At 28.8% G+C, this 19,286-nt stretch overlaps 1 protein-coding gene and 1 pseudogene across 1 annotated transcript; one reads left to right on the forward strand and one right to left on the reverse strand.

The window, feature by feature from the left end:
- Positions 1–5,967: 5,967 nt before the first annotated feature.
- LOC132949165 (uncharacterized) lies at positions 5,968–6,748 on the reverse strand (annotated as a pseudogene).
- A 2,528-nt stretch (positions 6,749–9,276) lies between these two features.
- LOC132949167 (52 kDa repressor of the inhibitor of the protein kinase-like) lies at positions 9,277–10,674 on the forward strand. The gene has a single exon (XM_061019937.1). The coding sequence runs from the start codon at positions 9,277–9,279 to the stop codon at positions 10,672–10,674; it is 1,398 nt and encodes a 465-aa protein (XP_060875920.1).
- Positions 10,675–19,286: the final 8,612 nt, after the last annotated feature.

Below are 19,286 nucleotides of genomic sequence, written 5' to 3' on the forward strand. Positions count from 1 at the left end.
ATTTATATATATATTTGATCATAATGAAAAACAAACCAGTGGTAATATAGTTTGTTAATAATACCTATAATTGATATTGTTTAATGCACAATTATATAGATCCATCCTAATGTCCTGATTGATGTACTTACAAAATTGATAGTCCGTTTTGGGGAGTATCATTTGTACCGTTTGGGCGAGTGGAATTATTTTTACTTGCTCGAGGTAATAACCTAGGTCCGAATAATATCGTTGTCAATCATTATTAATCACTGTTATTGAAAACAAGATTACGATTCCCTCAGTCTCCCCTAGGCCCTAATAAGAAATATTTTTCTAGTAAATAAACAAAACGAGGTGGTTTTGGTTTTTGGCTTTGGTTATATAATAGCAATATAGCATATTATGTATAGGTATAATTAACTAATTAACATAATAACGTACATGATATTTAACATAATATAACATAAGAAGGTACTTAATTCATTATATAATATTAACATAATATAAACTAATAATATTAATCCATAATTTAAGCAATTATAGAAAAAAAAAACTAAAAAAATTTAAAATTGAAATTGTCCGTAAACAGCTCAAAACAAGTCAAGATATTTTGATAATTTTATAGTGTATAGAAAATAAGAATTTATACATTAATGTATAAACTGAATTCAGTCAAATTTTCATGTATACAGTTATTTGTTTTTGAATTACAACAAATTAACAAAATCGCTACATAATAAATCAAGTGAATATCCAATGTTGTAAAAATATGAACTTTAAACGCTCATAAAAATTTAATTTGACTCTCCGGTAGAGATTTTCTTGTTGATAAAGGTAGACAAACTTATAAGAAATATTGTATTAAGTTTTTAAATCTTAGATTTAAATAGAACATTTTTTATGAATTTCTAATAATTTGCTAAAAGGAATCCAGTTTTAGATTAATCTGGAGAGTTAATTATAAATTAATAAATTATATTATCGAGGGTAGGTATAAGTTAATCATCTTTTTGATCCGATAAAAAATCTAATTTTCTTTGTATTCTTTCTAGTCTCTCAATTGGGATACCATATAATAATAAATTTATATAATATGTTATATACACAACCTTAGTAATATAGAGGATCGAATAAATAAAAAAAATGTTAAAACATGACATTTTCAAGCTACAAAAAATAAAAGCCAACAGGTAGTCGCATGAAATAAATTGACTTACACACCCATTTACTGACCTCGGACACACGCGCGTGGTATGACGTAAGTATCTATCATTGGTTGCAAAAACTATAGTATTCATAATCAAGGTATCTACCTATTATAGGTGCATGGCTTTTTTTTATCGGATTGTAACAAATAATACTATTAATAACACCTAATCACAAACAATTTCGTTAGGTATTTATTTGAAAAAGTTACATACAAAACTACACGGGTGCATTTTTAATTTAAACGCAGGATATTTTTTTAGAGTATTTTGATATAGGTACATATAAAAATAGAATTTTGCAGAAGTAGTTTATGAATTATATAAAAGTTAAAGTTTTGATGAACGGAGTGGAGTGGTACCCCTCAAAATGTTGGTCCACTATAAATACTCCGCACATCAAAACTTTAAATGGGCACATTGTACATAATATAGGCAACTAAACATTTTTACTAAACAGTAATTGTTACTATATTACTATTATAAATTGTACATCTTGTCAAATTTGCGAATGATTGGCATTATCGAATGTTATGGAAAAATATTACTAATAATATATAATATAATATAATTATATTAATATTACTTGCACTTCTTGTCTACCACAAGTAGGAGGTACCTAGTAACTTTATTTACTTAACTGTAATTATTTGACTTAAGTCGAGGATAAATTTATTACTAAATTAAAAAAAAAATCAATGATCGTTATAATAATATTTTAGAGTTAGGATGTTATACCACTTATTTCATATTATACCAGTAGGGTAAAAAAGAGATTTCTGGAACCAAATCCTGCTAGCACATCCCTATACCTGATGACACATCCCGCGAAAACCGTTGCACATCCCTTATCATCCCATGGGTTGAGCAGATCTATCGCATACGTACACGACATTCCCCCCGCTACCCCGCTCTTCATATACCCCCCACCATCAATCACGCACTTATACGATATTCCCCCCGCCACTCTTCCCTATCAATTAGCCACCGCCACGCGAGGAAAATAATTTAAAATTTTTTTTACCAAACCGGTCGTTTCCCAAACGACAACCGCACCGCTGCGCAACTTACTCGCTTATGTTTACAAATTTACAATGTATATTCTATCTCATTTAACTGGTGTTTACGACAATCGTTCGCATACTTACGAGATGTATAATTTCTATATTTAGATACTTACATAGTCGCATATCATATACATTATACATACATACACACATTCATCAGGTATCACAAACACCCAAACATATTATAAAATTAAAGTATTATTAAAATATATGTATATGCAGTATTCATATATATTTAGTTTGTGTACATATATTCATACATACAACATCACAAACACACACACACACACACACACGCAACCAAACATATGATACAGCTTAGGTACATATCAATATATTAAGACGCAAAAGTCATACTTACAAAATACATAGTCGCAATTACGTAGATGCATTTAAACATTCCGATCCATCCACCCTAAAAAGTATTTTCACCCCCGCCATCCCTCGTAAATTACTACTACAAAATTGTAATTCCTATTGAAATACATAGATCTAACTATTTTATACAGCTCAAAGGATTACTCGACAACATACACAAAATTATATACTTATGACATACAATATTATGAATTTGTGTAACTAGTAGGTATACTGACTAAGGAGAATAGAGGATATCGACTCTGAGGGTCAGACGTCTACAAGGTTCTTACTTATCCATTAAATGGATTATAAAATTGTATCATTATCCGAGTAACATATATTTCTCGGTATTTCAACATCTTCTAGGTAATAATGTATAAAAACTTATATGATGCCTCATCCATATTATATATTCAACGGTATATTAATTTTCATATCTCCTTTATGCTTTCGAACCAACGGATACATTATGTATCAAACAACGTCTTGATCGATTGTTATGTAATGCATCTGAGAAAAACAACATTCATCAAGACTAGTCATGCATCGACATGTTTGTATGCCAATAAAACCTTAACTATTGTTAATCAACAATATTGATATATTTTAAGAACGCATGAGAAAAACATACATGTAAAAGCCATATCACTTGTGTAATATTTATTTTTTACATTATGTGTCACACCTACCATATTATTATTATTACACATATTATACCCCTCTTGATCACTAATCCTTAATCGTTGCCTATCACTTATTCTTGATCCCTTGATCCTCTGATCTCGTGTTCTATATTTTTCTTCATACCTGTGCATGAGAAAACGCATACACGAACGCGCATACGACAACTCACATATTATCAATAACCTGACCGACATATATATATATATATATTAATTCATGCATGTACACGGGAAAAACACACACCATTACCAGTCACAGTCACCACCACCAACGAAACCCTCCCGACTCGAGCAAAACATATTTTTTCACGCTTACATAATATGAGAAAACGCACGTGCGCTTGCACATCGACAACTTACATGTCACTCAAGTGACCGATGCGTATATTTTATCAGCACATACCACAGACTTCTATAATGACTTCTGTAATGTGTATTATAGAAGTCTGTGGCACATACCTACGTACAACAGTCATATCACTTGTACAATATTTTTATTTTACCGTGTGCATACACACAGGCAATAACACCACCGCCATATATTATTGTATAAGTATTATAATATCGGAAAATTAAGGACTATTAACAATATCTCTCATTTCAGCAGATACTTTATGCGGTTTATTACCTAAATTTAGAAATATACAATAATTAACGTCACATCTGTAGTACCTATCATAGTATCATACCAACATCTTTATCAATTTAACAATTAAAAATTTTCATATTATTAGTCATTTTCCCATACAGGCTCATGTTACAATGTGCATACACGTGGGAACATACATACATTCTTGTTATTGTATGTTTATAAACACAATACTATCAGGCTAACCTATCCTGAATAATATTGCAGATACTTATATTTTTAATCAATCATACATTGAACAATTGTATGAGATTACATTAGACTAAAATCATAGCTTATATATACATACATGGATTATAGGTATATACGAGAAAAAATAAATCTCTTTATTGTTATTATTATTCGTCAAGTGTAGTGAGAATTATAATATACTAGCTGATACCGTGCACTTCGTTACCCGTTAAATGTACAAACTTTGTTCAATGCGTTATTAAATATTCGGTGTTTGATATTCTATATTTATCTTAAATTTTCTGCTGCCCGAGATAAAAATTCTAATTCGCAGCAGTTATTATCAGGTAGGCAATCTACCTGCGGTAGATCGCGGACCCCGTGCTGTTTGTACGTAAGTGTATGAATAATTAACTCTAAAGTATCAAAGTCATACCAAGTTTGTCGTTTTTACTTGGTATAACTTTGATAAAAAAAAAGAAATTTAGCCCTTTTTAAAAAAGTAAAAAGTAAATTGTTGACATTTTCCCCTAAAATTTAACCCTTTCTAAAAATTAATCCTTTCTTAAAATTCAACCATTTCTAAAAATAATCATTTCTTTAAAAAAAAATCAACCTTTTTTAAAAAATAAATAAATATTTTATCTATTAATTATTTCTTCTATAACCAATAACGACCATATATATAAACAAACATTTCCACCGTAAGTCTCAAAATCCCTGTTTGATCACTTCCCCAGGCTTCTATTAATTTATCGTAGTGTGGTGTTCTATAGCCTTCCTCGATAAATGGACTATCCAACAAAAAATTAATTTTTCAATTCGAACCAGTAGTTTCTGAGATTAGCGCGTTCAAACAAACAAACAAACTCTACAGCTTAATAAAATAATAATAATAATATATAATATAAATAAATAATACAAAAAATATCGATAATAGCTGGGCTTGAAATCGATTAATATCGATAAAAATCGAAAAAAAATAATATATTTTTATATTCTGGTTGATATACATTTTTTATTTTAGACACTAATAACTCTAGAGTAAACAAATATAATAGTTGGCACATTATTCATTTTATTTTGAAACATTATCGTTTTATGTTATCTAAGAACTTTTTCAATCAAAAACGACTATTGTTTTTTTGGAGAGAATTTTTATGCTTAGAGTTATGAGTGTCTAAAATAAAAAATGTATATCAACCAGAATATAAAAATATATTATTTTTTTTCGATTTTTATCGATACTTGTATTATTTATTTATTATTATTATTTTTATATTTTTTATATTTTTTTCTGCTAGATGGCGCCACCAGTGTAACTCAGTTTTTGTCTCTAAATCTCTAACTCACATCAGTTAGGTCCATAATTTATGCTATAAACCCGCTCCCCGACATTCTCTATCATTTAAAAAAATTTTTAGCAAAATCGGCCCAGCCGTTCTCAACTGATGCAATTTCGAATTTTTTGTCTCCATTTTTATATATATAGATATATATATATTATATAACAATAAGTAAAAAAAAAATAAGACTAAAAACTATTATTGACCCATCACTTAGTTCTATAGTTACCTACATGAATACGCGATACCTAGTATGATATTATGAAAACCCACATTAAATCGGGTGGGGGTTGTCTGACCGAAAATCAAGTGGCCGAAAGTCTAGTGATCGAAAAGGTATCAGGTCGAACACATTTTCGATCGAAAAATATGATATCGAAAATGCAAATGATCGAAATGTTATGTAATCGAAATATATCGAAATTATGGTCGAAAAATATATATTTGTGTTAATTATTTAAAAAAAACATAAATTATATTATAAAATTAACTAAAGTAGGTATTATAAGGTAAAAAAAAGTTGTAATAAAATATTAAAATAATTTGTAGGTATATAATATACTAGTATAACTTATAAGTATTAGTTTAGTATAAACAATATAATATAGTGAATAATTAAAATTTTAAATTTTGTGCTATTCCTCTTAAATACTCTAGTAAATCATAACCTGGATCAGCTAAGAATCTTTGTTGCACTTCTTTTAAACGTATATTGTGGGATTGGACTTGAATTTTCATTTTTTTATTACTGCGCCCATAAAGTAGCATCTCGCAATTACTGCTTCAGTTTCGTTTTGAGTAGATTGTAAGGTTTTGATTAATTTATGTAGTCCTACGGTATATACAATAATAAAATTAATAATTTAAATAATGATATAAAAAATAATATCCATTTCAGACAAACCCGGATGTGGCGATATTAATCTATTTAATTTTCTATGCCATTTTAATAAAGCATTCTGCAGTATTTGTCGTCCTGGGCAATCCTGATGATAACCTTTCAGCTACACACCATAATTCTGGAGGGAAAAGTGGTGGCGTGTAAACTGGTTCTCTTCTTGGTCTTCCTCTTGTTTTCATAACTTGTCTACCAATTATATACAGTGATGTAGTCGTAATTTTTTTACTGAGTATACGTTTTAATGTGCTTGATATGTAAACGTGGGGGGCTTCTCCCCCCCTCCCCAACCACTATATATACTACGCTATTACTAATGATATATTTATAATTACATACACTTTACTACTACCTTACCGCAATTGAGTCTCTATAGTTTACAATCATACTCCTAAAATATATGATTATACATTTAAATTGTTTATGATTACCTATGTTAATTTCTTAACCCCCCTATCACCACTTCTTTTTAAGTCAAAAAACCTAAATATTTATTAATATTTATAGTCTTAAATGTATACTCGGTAGTATATAAATTAGGTATCACAACTTTGAATGATTAAAAATAAATGAAAATATCATTTTTTGTAGATCAATTGTTATATTTATGTAATTATTGTGTGACACAGTGTAGGTACATAAAATAATATTTTTTGACAAAATTATTTTCAGTAATGCATGTGACCGTGAATCTCGGCGTCGGCTATCGTTATAGATAAGCTTATAATTTTAGACGTATGATAAATATATAATAAATATAGATCCATGCAATGAAGTTAAAAATAAATGTATAAAATGTAAAAATAACGACCAAACGACTCGCACCGATTAAATCATATATACATATTCGATATTACAAGCGCCTAAACATATTTTATAGTTAACATAACTATATATACATATAAACATTCATATATATAAATAGGTACGCATCAATAAGTCATCTACATATAGACATACACATAATATATTACTCACATAGTAAGCACACACTTGTATACCTATATCCTTACATATTTGATATTCTTATATATTTAAACAGTATTCATGCACGCATACATACATACATATAGACTCGATTATTTCAAATAATAATTCACATAAAATATTTTCGGTATATAATTTATTCAATACCTGGATTCTTTAACATATATTAATTATTGTATATTTACATTTGATAGGTACGTGAAATATATCACAACGTCGCCGTGCATACTGATACAACGATTACATGCAATATAGTAGGTACCTGATCATATATTATAATTTACTCATTTTTTCGTTAAATACGTAAGTACAATTTATGCAGAAACCTAAAAATATACTCAACAATATACATTAAAATGTACTGATTTTGATAAAAAAAAAAAAAAAAATAGCTGTCTGTGTGTAAATACAGAAATCTTGCTAAAATAAGTAAAAATATCAAAATTGCAATAAAGCATAATATTATGGAAACATCACAATATTTTAGTAAAAAATGGGCAAAAATATCATAATTTCATTAAATAATATGTAATATTATAAAAAATATCATACCCATGTCTAATTACCATCAAAGGCATATATACAGTTTAGTTATTAAATGTATCTAAATGCATGACCATCACTATAACGAGTCATTATTACAAGTCTCAACATCCGAAACATATCGTTGCACTATAATATAATAGTTAATACATACATACATACACACACATACACACGTACATACATTTGCTTACATATTTACTTAAACAGCATTCATGCATACATACAGACTCGATTGATTATTTAAAATAATAACAATTTATATAAAATACTTTCGATATATACCTATTTTATTTAATACCTGAATTCTTAAACATATATTAATTATTATATATTTACAGTAGATACATGAAATATATCACAACGTCGCTGTGCATACTAATACTACAATTAAATGCAATATAATACCTACAAAATCATATTTAAATTCCATGGTATTCGATGATAAGAAAGATAATAATATTATATAGTTATTTTCATCACATATTAGCAAAAACAAAATAAAATGTACTTACGTCAAGCTGTGATAATCTTTCACTTATGATATCATATAGTAAACCATATATATTTCAATTATTTTTAACGCATATCTTACACAGATGGCCCGGCATTTATTTTATACAAAATAATAAGAATTTATTATTTATACAGTTATATCTATACTACATGGATGCTTATCACTGATACTTTTCATGTATGCATACTTTGTAAAATAATCATGAAATCGCTTGTATATTACCATCACAAGCTTGGAAATATATATATAATATATATTTTTTTTTCTAGTGAAAATTGATAAAAATACCTTAATTTCTCCCAAATCATTATATTAGGTATATTAATGTCGATAAAATCTTATACAAATATAATTTCTATGTCAAGGACATGTCTAAAACTCTAAAATATCGAAAATCAGAAGTTATAATTACATATAACTATATATCATAAAAACTGTATTCATAGAGCCTCACTCGTCAGCTATATAATATAATATACCTATACTCTCTTTACAATCTTCACTGATTTTCATCACTATACCTGTCTCGAAATACACAAATCTATAACACGTCGGTCAAGACCACTATATTTTTATGATTTTCCATCAATGCAAGGGCGCACCCAAGGGGGTAGCTAACGGGCTTTAGCCCCCCCCCCCCCCAAATGGCTAGCCCTAAACATTTTGATAATTTTATTAGGTTTATTGACAATTGACATTTTACTTTAAATTATTACAAAAAAAAATTATCAACTATCGACATTGAAATATTAGGTATAACATAATATTATATTATATTTATACCTGTCATTCTGGGCCCCGGGAGAGACCTCTGTTGTCTATTATTATCGTCGCGACGTCGTTAGTTGAAACTGTGTACTGTGTAGGAATGAGCAATAATGAGTACAAAATTGTTGAACAATTTTTGAAATTTGTTCCTGTTCAATCTACAACAGGTCAAAACTTGGCAGATGTTCTTTTAGAAACATTAAACAATGTTGGGATTGATTTAAACTTTTTACGTGGACAAGGCTATGATGGTGCTTCTTCTATGAGCGGCCAATTTAAAGGCATGCAGGCGTTTATTTCAAATAAATACCCAACTGCAATATACGTACATTGCGTTTCGCATAGTTTAAACTTAGCTTTATCAAATGCAGCTGAAGTAGTTCCAATTAGAAATGCTTTTGGCACTCTCCAAAAAATATATACATTTTTTAATACCCCGAAACGGCAAAATGTCCTTCAAAATAATACCGAAACATCAACTCATAATTCAAATAAAACGAAATTAAAGCAACTTTGTCCCACCAGATGGGTTGAACGTCATGATTCGGTTATTATAATGAAACAAATGTTGTTGCCTGTAGTTGCAGCTTTAGAAGAAATACAGTCATGGAGTTGTAAAGACTCATCGTCTAATGCGTTCTTACTGTTAAGTGGGATTCGACAATCAAGTTTTATTATTTCACTATTGTGTGCAGAGAAACTCTTAAGTTATACTTTACCAATCAGTAAAATTCTTCAAACGAGTGATTTAGATATTTCAGAGGCTTTGAATAACGTAGACGGTGTAGTATTCGTTCTTCGCGAGATACGAACTAACGTTGAAAATGAATTTAAAATTATTTTCGACGAAGCAAATGAAATTGCTAATGCTTTAGAACTAACAATTACTATGCCCAGATTAACAAAAAATCAAACCAAACGATGCAATGTACCAGCAGAAAATGAAGAAGAATATTATAGACGTGCCATTTTTATTCCATGGCTAGATTCTTTTATAAACAATATATCCGACCGATTTTTAAAGCATAAATGTATTATTAAAAGTTTTAAGTGTCTTTTACCAACTGGAAATTCCCCTAATCAAACAGAAAAATCACAGTATTTAGAACTTTTAGAATTTTATAAAAATGATATACCAGAAAATGGTGTTAACGCTGCAGTAGCCGAATTTGATTTATGGTATCAAAAATTCCAATGCCCAAATCATTCATTACCACATAATGCAATCGATGCATTAAATTTGTGTAATGATACTCTATTTGAAACTATATTTATACTTTTAAAAATATTCTCAACATTGCCTGTCTCGACTAGTACAACAGAAAGATCATTTTCCACTTTGAGAAGAATAAAAACATACTTGAGAAATACAATGAGTCAGAATCGACTGAACGGATTAGCTATGCTTCATATTCACAGAGAAATCGACGTTCAAACTTCAGAAGTACTCTCAGTATTGGGGAAAAAAAGAACCAGGCGTCTCAAATTTATAATTTAAAAGGTTAGATTTATAAAAAATAATCACTATATTATTCATAATTTAATAAATAATATTCATGTTTTACAGGTATAACATCACCGCTACGGCACGACTTAAAACCGGAACAAAAAAACAAAATTAGTTAGTAAAATATTGTAAACAAGATTTCTGTACATATTTCAAAATAAATACTACCTATTAATATTAAAATTTTTTGAATTCAGCCCCCCCCCCCCCAAAAAAAAAATTCTGGGTGCGCCCCTGCATCAATGTAACATAGAAATCATATATTTGTCTCCAATTATCGCTAAATACACGAGGGTATTTATGCTGAAACCATACCCGTTCACCTATTTACTTCACAAATAATGTAAAACACATGTATATTACCATCACAAGTTAGGATATATCTTGCCATCTCTAGTAGATATTAAATAATTAGTCATAGTTTGGTTTTATATAGGTATAAAATAATAATATAATATTATAATTTTATATTCGATCGTAAATATACATACTGATCATAAATATAAACATATTTATACTACAACACATATAGACATTATTCAGATCTTGATAAAACTATCTGAATAAGACGATACGTAAATATTAAAAATCTCGCAAAAATGTATAATTTCAACAGTCTACAATGCTGATATAAATATAGCTTTTATTGTATTCGACTTTACTCTAAATAATTGATAGGTACACATATTTGTATAATAATATCATATTTTCAATGAAAATATATAGGTACAAACTTCATATTTGTATTAAAAAATCATATTAGATGCATCCACGTGAGAAATATTACATTTCTGTAGTTCTCATAAACATCAGCATATTTATACCTCAAATATAAACTATTTTCATACTAAATCCATAAACAAATATCGTAATTTTATTAAAAACACATATAATTATTATGTTTCGAATTCAGAAATCACAATCATTCGCATACGTGCACGACTATATTCCCCCCTCCGCCCCTCCACCTAACCTAATTAGGTTAGTTTCCTGTAGGTTAGACTAAAAAAAAAAAACGAAAAAAAAAAACAAAAAAAAATTAAAGGTCATGATCCATTATGACTCATTACTTCAATGATGAAGTAATCTTTAATTTTTTTTTGTTTTTTTTTTCGTTTTTTTTTTTTAGTCTAACCTACAGGAAACTAACCTAACCTTGTTGAATCCCACTTAACAGTAAGAACGCATTAGACGATGAGTCTTTACAACTCCATGACTGTATTTCTTCTAAAGCTGCAACTACAGGCAACAACATTTGTTTCATTATAATAACCGAATCATGACGTTCAACCCATCTGGTGGGACAAAGTTGCTTTAATTTCGTTTTATTTGAATTATGAGTTGATGTTTCGGTATTATTTTGAAGGACATTTTGCCGTTTCGGGGTATTAAAAAATGTATATATTTTTTGGAGAATGCCAAAAGCATTTCTAATTGGAACTACTTCAGCTGCATTTGATAAAGCTAAGTTTAAACTATGCGAAACGCAATGTACGTATATTGCAGTTGGGTATTTATTTGAAATAAACGCCTGCACGCCTTTAAATTGGCCGCTCATAGAAGAAGCACCATCATAGCCTTGTCCACGTAAAAAGTTTAAATCAATCCCAACATTGTTTAATGTTTCTAAAAGAACATCTGCCAAGTTTTGACCTGTTGTAGATTGAACAGGAACAAATTTCAAAAATTGTTCAACAATTTTGTACTCATTATTGCTCATTCCTACACAGTACACAGTTTCAACTAACGACGTCGCGACGATAATAATAGACAACAGAGGTCTCAGAATGACAGGTATAAATATAATATAATATTATGTTATACCTAATATTTCAATGTCGATAGTTGATAATTTTTTTTTGTAATAATTTAAAGTAAAATGTTAATTGTCAATAAACCTAATAAAATTATCAAAATGTTTGGGGCTAGCCATTTGGGGGGGGGGGGGCTAAAGCCCGTTAGCCACCCCCTTGGGTGCGCCCTTGATTTCTCACGTGGATGCATCTAATAAGTTTCGTATCTTTTATTATTACCATTGATTATATAATCAATGGTAATACTAAAATATGTTACCATATTTTGTAATTACAAAATAATTTTACTATACTAATAATTAATAAATATAATGATTTATATTGGAAAAAATAAAATAAAAATATAAATTTATAATTTTTTTTTATTTTGGAGTATTTATAATTTCTCAAAAAACGTTAACTAAGAAAAAAAAATGTAGTCATTTGTAGGATAAAAATAATAATTCAATAAAAATAAAATAAATAAATAAAATATTATTACATCATTATAGTATGAAATTACAGTGGGTGCTAGTAAAACTACGTTATACCTAATTGCAAAAATATATTCTATACTTGTCTATTCACGTTTTTATTAATTTAATTCAACAAAAGTTTTGAAAAGTACCTAATCGATTTTTTTTTTTAGTTGATTGTTTTTAAAATATTACATTTTTTTGAAAAAAATCAACAACTCCTACGAATCCAAAATTAACTTACCATTATATTTTTATAAATAACATACAAAATGCCAATGGAGAGTGGGCATTGCCCTGTTTAATTTTGTACGGGAAAAAGGGCAATTGCTAATAATTAAGGCCTGGATTTTTATTCAAAAATTATTGTTAAATAAGCACATATTGCACATTTATGCACTCATAATTTCAAAGATATGCAAAAAAATGTATCACTGTATATTATCAAACATTGTAAAAATTATAAATTCAAACATTCATAAAAAATTAATGTTCCATTTAAGTATACTTTTTTTTGTGTTTTAGGTAGAATTTGTCATGTAAAATTTTTTATGAAATTTTAACTTAAAAATTATTTTACACAATTTAAACAATTTCTCTTGGCTATAAATAGCTCAGAAAGAGTCAAAATTGTTTGAACATTGTAGCATCCAATATCGAAAAAATTTAAAATTTAACGCTCATAAAAAATTAATATCACTTTCTGGTAAACTTTTTTTTTTGTTTAAGGTAGGGTCTTCTATCAACATTTTTATTGTTAGCAATGAAAGGAAAAACTTTTATGAATTTTTAACTAAAAAGTAGTTTTTAAAATTTTCGAAATTTTGATGTATTTTGACAAAATTTGAAATTTAAATGCATATAAAAAATAATCGTGCCTATTTATCTTTAACATTTTTGAAATTTTATGAATGAAACTTACAAGGAACCTAGCATTAAATTCTTAAACTTTTTTACCGAGTGAAAAGTTTTTATCGAGAATAATTTTAAGAAAATTTACAAAATTCAAAACATTCTTAAGGCTATATCTTGCTTAAAAAGAGGCAAAATATGTCGAAAATGCTAATATAAATATTTGGTTAAAGTTTCAAGGGTGTACGGTATGTCGGTATCAATTTTTGAGTAAGGTACACCAAAAAATAAAAAAAGGATTTTTTCAAAAATTGGTTTTGCGAAAAATTGTATTACTTTTTTTGGTTATTCTCGACGCTTTCTAAAACTACTTGAAATTTTAAATTTTTACCTCCTATAAGAAAAAATGCTGATCCAGAGAACTGGAGCATTTTTAGTATCCAAAATGTTGTGGACAGACAGACAGACACAAAAAACACACATCATTGTAAAATCAATACCTAGGTACATTATTTCGCTCCACTAGTCCGATGAGAATCTAAAAAAAAAAAATACGTTGTGAATCAGAGTAAAAAAAAATTAGTCGACTATTTATAAAAATGTAACTTTTATACAATTATATGGAAATTTGCAACTTATAGTCATTTTTACTCAAATATGCAAAAATATGCAAATTTTAATCATAGAATTTACACATTAAAATCAAAATAATTCTAGGTGAATTATATTGTAGAATATGCATTTGCATAAAAATAATACGTTCCTAACTAGGTATAATAATAGCATAACATTGTCGTTGTACCTCTTACTTATTAGGATCTATAAAGAACTGAATGTAATTAATACACTTTCATTCACCAAATTTAGGCATAAACGTAATGTAATGAGATTACTTATTTTGACTTATTTTCTGTACATATTATATGAGTTTTAGTGTTTGATTGTTTGCAGAAGTGCAGCACGTTTGACCTTTGTTATTAGTTATACACAATATTACTATGCATTGAACATTAGTTTGTATAATTATATTTTAATTTACTAAAAGTCATTATATATTTGCTAAAACTCATAAATATAGCCGCAAAATTTCGATTTTTTTTTTAAACCACCATCTAGTGTATAATTGTGAGCTCTTTAATTTGTGTAAGGGCATTAAACATTGAAATATCCTTAAAAACATATATTTTTTTATCCATTAGTATTTTTGTATTGTTTTAGTGTATATGATATAAGAATTCATTAAACCGTTTATGTGATTGGTTACTGTAATAGGAATATGTGAATGCAATGAATAAGGATAATAATATATTTTTATATAATATAGGGAAAAATATATTAATAAAATCCTTGAAAAACTTTTCAATTATTTAAAACGCCATTGCATTGCATTGCATAACAAACGCATTTTTACCGATCATGCATGTTGACAAGAAGCCGACGATATTATTTATCTATGCAAAATATAATAACAGTCATAACGAGAATTAAAAAAAATTGTTTTTGTATAATTTTGCATATTTTGGTAAATATATGATATTATAAAATGATAATAAATAATAATATGATATATAAAATGCATATTTTACAATCTTTTATTGCATACAAACTCTAGCCCTAAATATATTATGTTCGTTATACTCATATCTCGTTCCAACGTGACTTTATCTGGTGTAGGTGTAACGACTTATATTGGATAAGTCATACGTAAACCCTACATTCAGTTTGCTTAATCTGTGTATAGGTACAGGCTTTTCTCAAAAAAAGGCCGCGGAGCCTTAAAATCCACGGACAAGACTTCCTAGTAGGACTCAACCTTATTTGCAAGTTCTAAACCCGTTTGTTTGTTGTCTTTTTTATGTTTGTTATTATTATTCACCAAAAAAAAAAAATAATTAGTGTGATTGCACATAAAATATAGTGACCTAAAATGGAAATGTATACCTAGTCTTTCAAAAAAAAATTACACTAATCCTCCGATCACGTCGGGATTACTATAATAATTGTAATACCTAGTTTTGATTTAATTAAAACGAGAAATTAAGAAAGACATCAGATATTTTAGATTCTTAGCGAAGCGATGAATGTTATGATTTTACAACGATGTGAGTGTTTTTCTTTTGTATTCGTCATCCTGCAGTGTTATCGAAACTGAGATGGCATCACTTCCATCTTAGCCGAGTCCTTAATTGTGCTATAATTACAAATTTACAAATTATACACCTATAATGCGATATAATATCAATTATTACTATACATATTTAAAAAGGTAGGGTAATTGTAGACGGAACAACAAGCCCTCTATCGAGGTCTATTTTTTATTTGTCTGCAGAGGTCAATTTGACTGGGAGCTCCACCGGCCGACCAGAATCCACCAAGCTCGAAGTCTCGTACATCGTACTTATACATCCGATTGCCACGAACACTCTTGAATATCGCTCAGGATCTGCCCTGATCGTGGTCCACCCCATGGTGCTATAGGAGGAGGGACGAAGAGCCTCGATGGCACCTCCAACAGAATCGGGATGGCGATATAGGAACAGGAGCTGGAGGCAGCTTTCCGGACACGTCTTTCCACGAGTTATCTCGCACGCTCTTATAAATCCTCCTCGTGACCTTTTTTTAAATATTATTTATAACTAAATAACTTAGATATGTGTAAAACAGTAACCATAAATTATATTTTTAATGATCAAATGTATGCGCTAGTGTATGTTAAAAAATCAGCCACATATCGTCTCACGACAAAATAATTTGACCGCCACTCAATTTACATATGTATAAAATATAATATCCTGGCCGTACTTTAGATAAAAAATTTTGGTAAGGTGGACAAGTATTGGAAGTTTTGATAAAAAATGATTACTTCTATCGATGAGCAATAATTTTCATTTGTTAAATATCGAAAAAATAAATATTGTTAAGCGATGAAAAATTGAATGCAGTTTTGCAAGTATCAACAACTAATATGAAAACTGATATAAAAAAAATGAGTAAGAAATATGTTCAACCTCAAATTAGAATCAAATTAGAAACTAAATACCTATTTGTATACTTTTTTCACTCAAGATTTAATTTTTTTTATTTTAAGCAATTGTCATATAATAATCATTTTTAAAATTGTACCTAATGCTCTACAGGGTGTATCTTATATGTCATTGTATGCGGGGTTTTTTAACGATCATGGATCGATGACATAGGACTTCGTTAAAACGAAAAAAAACGTTTCTTTATTTTTAACAGGCAATTTTTTTATAACAATTTCAAAATGTTTAAACACGCGGGTGTACCAATATTAAAATTAACTTTAATTTTTCAAATGGCAACTATACTATATTTTTAATGGATTCCGGTAAAGCTTTTTTTTCTGAAAATTTTGATAGTCAAATCATTAATTTTGATTCGCTAGTTTATTAACTATATGGTACTCTAAAGTTTGGTAAAATATATGCATTAATAATTTTAATTTAAATAATTGGTTTATGTTTAATTTACAAGAGCTAAATAATTTTATCTTATAGCTAACTCTTATAACTTGTCCGTCCTGTGTGTCCATATTACCACGGCAACCATTTATATATTATTTTGAGATTTCCGATGGAATTTTTTTATATATAAATGGTTGCTATAGTAATATGTAAAACATATTATTAATATAAAGTTGGCATTTTTAATAGGCAAACGAAGTGCACGGGATCAGCTATTTTTATATGTATAGATAGATTAGATCTCTGGGCAGTAGATAGGCTAATTCAAAAAGGGAGAGGACCAACCCCGGGAGGTGCTCAAACAGGGATTTTTTTATCAAATTACAATTACAATAAATTGTTATAGTTAACTCTCATTATGTCGAAACTCGAGGGAAACATAAAAAAGTTAAAGTCTTAATGTAATTTTAATATTACTACAAGGGGATTTCAATTGAGTTCAAGATAACGAATAATTTGAGACATCGACGTTCGACATGCTATACGAATCTATTATGGAAGTGTACCAGTCAGTAGGCAGTCTTCAAAACTGAAACACAATGCTGCTATGAATAATATTCTAGTAGGTATACCTATGGATAATATTGATGTTTATTATGATTTTAACTTAATGGCTAGAATTTATACAATGTCTTACTTTTTATTCTTTGGCCGCCATAACTAAAATCTTTCCAAGTTCCAATAATCATATTATGTATATTATAGTGTCGCCTATGGCCTGTCCCATTTCATGCTGTCGGTTTTCCATACAGGTGTCTACCTACCTACATTCGAGTTTTTTCCTCATCATTAATAACAAACAACACGCGTATTTTCAAGTAGGATGTATTAACAAAAAATAATTAACTACAGACCTAGATGTACACGCAGTAACTAGTAACTACAGTATTTTGAAATCACCGTGGACGTCTTTGCGGTTATTTTAATGAGATGTGTAACTGATAAAAAAACAATGTCCTTGCATAAAGTTGCATTATCGATGGCAGCCCCGTGAAACCATGGCACGTAACGGGTTTCCACGCTCATCTCGGTAATCGACGGTGCAATTTAAATATAATTTAACTATAAATTGTATAGACAAATAAGTACGACACAACAATGTGTAAAAAAGTATATTATATTGTCTTCTTATAGCAAACGGCAGTGCTGCGGTATAGCGTAATACCGCCGTAATCAGAAACTAAAAATAAAAATAAAAATTTTTATAAATTTTATATTTTATAAACTATATACCTAACGATAAGTTTTGCGGTCGGCTCGTAACTCCGACAGGATATGATATTTTCATTGTTTTAACGCGTCTTATTTGCAGTTAGTTTGTGATAATTAGTTTGCCAGTCTTATTCTTTTAAATTTAGTCCGAATAGGAAAGGGGCTCTTTAAGTCTTTCGCACTGGCACCGAAATTTTACATAGGTTAAATTATAATAATATAAGAGGACGCTCATCACCCGCGTGTGTTGTCTCCTTCTTATGAATGTAAACATTGCAAAAACCGTTTTGTGCGGATAAGAACCACTCTGGTTGTAGTCCAAGCAACCAAATGTTCACACTGTAGAGAAGAGAACATTATTTATTGTGCAACGTTGTTTTTATTTTTAGATTCTGAGTGAAACGATGAATGTATTGATTTTACAATGATGTGTGTTTTTTTTTTATTTTTTTTTTTATTTTTTTTTTATTTTTTTTTTTTATTTTTTTATTTTTGTGTCTGTGTACACGATAAGTAGTCGAAATAATGCTTCGATTTTCGACTTCAGTATCTTGTTCGATGGGAAAGTGAATATCGTTGGTGCATTGGGGAGGTCAAAATTTTAATTTCCCAGTAGTTTTCAAAAGCGATGTGAAAAACAAAAGAAAAATTAAGGAAAAACGGGAATTTTTACGCAAAATCGATTTTTAACAAAATCGATTTTGGTTATTGGTGTAACTCTAAAACAAATGACCGTAGATGCATGAAATTTTCACTGGTTGTTTATATTAGCATTTTCTATACAC

The sequence above is a fragment of the Metopolophium dirhodum genome, chromosome 7 (assembly GCF_019925205.1).
Source record: "Metopolophium dirhodum isolate CAU chromosome 7, ASM1992520v1, whole genome shotgun sequence".
NCBI classification, from domain to species: Eukaryota; Metazoa; Arthropoda; class Insecta; order Hemiptera; family Aphididae; genus Metopolophium; species Metopolophium dirhodum.

What these genes read in the sequence shown, in the direction of transcription:
- LOC132949167 (XM_061019937.1), top strand. Translation starts at nt 9,277, where the DNA reads ATGAGCAATAATGAGTACAAAATTGTTGAACAATTTTTGAAATTTGTT.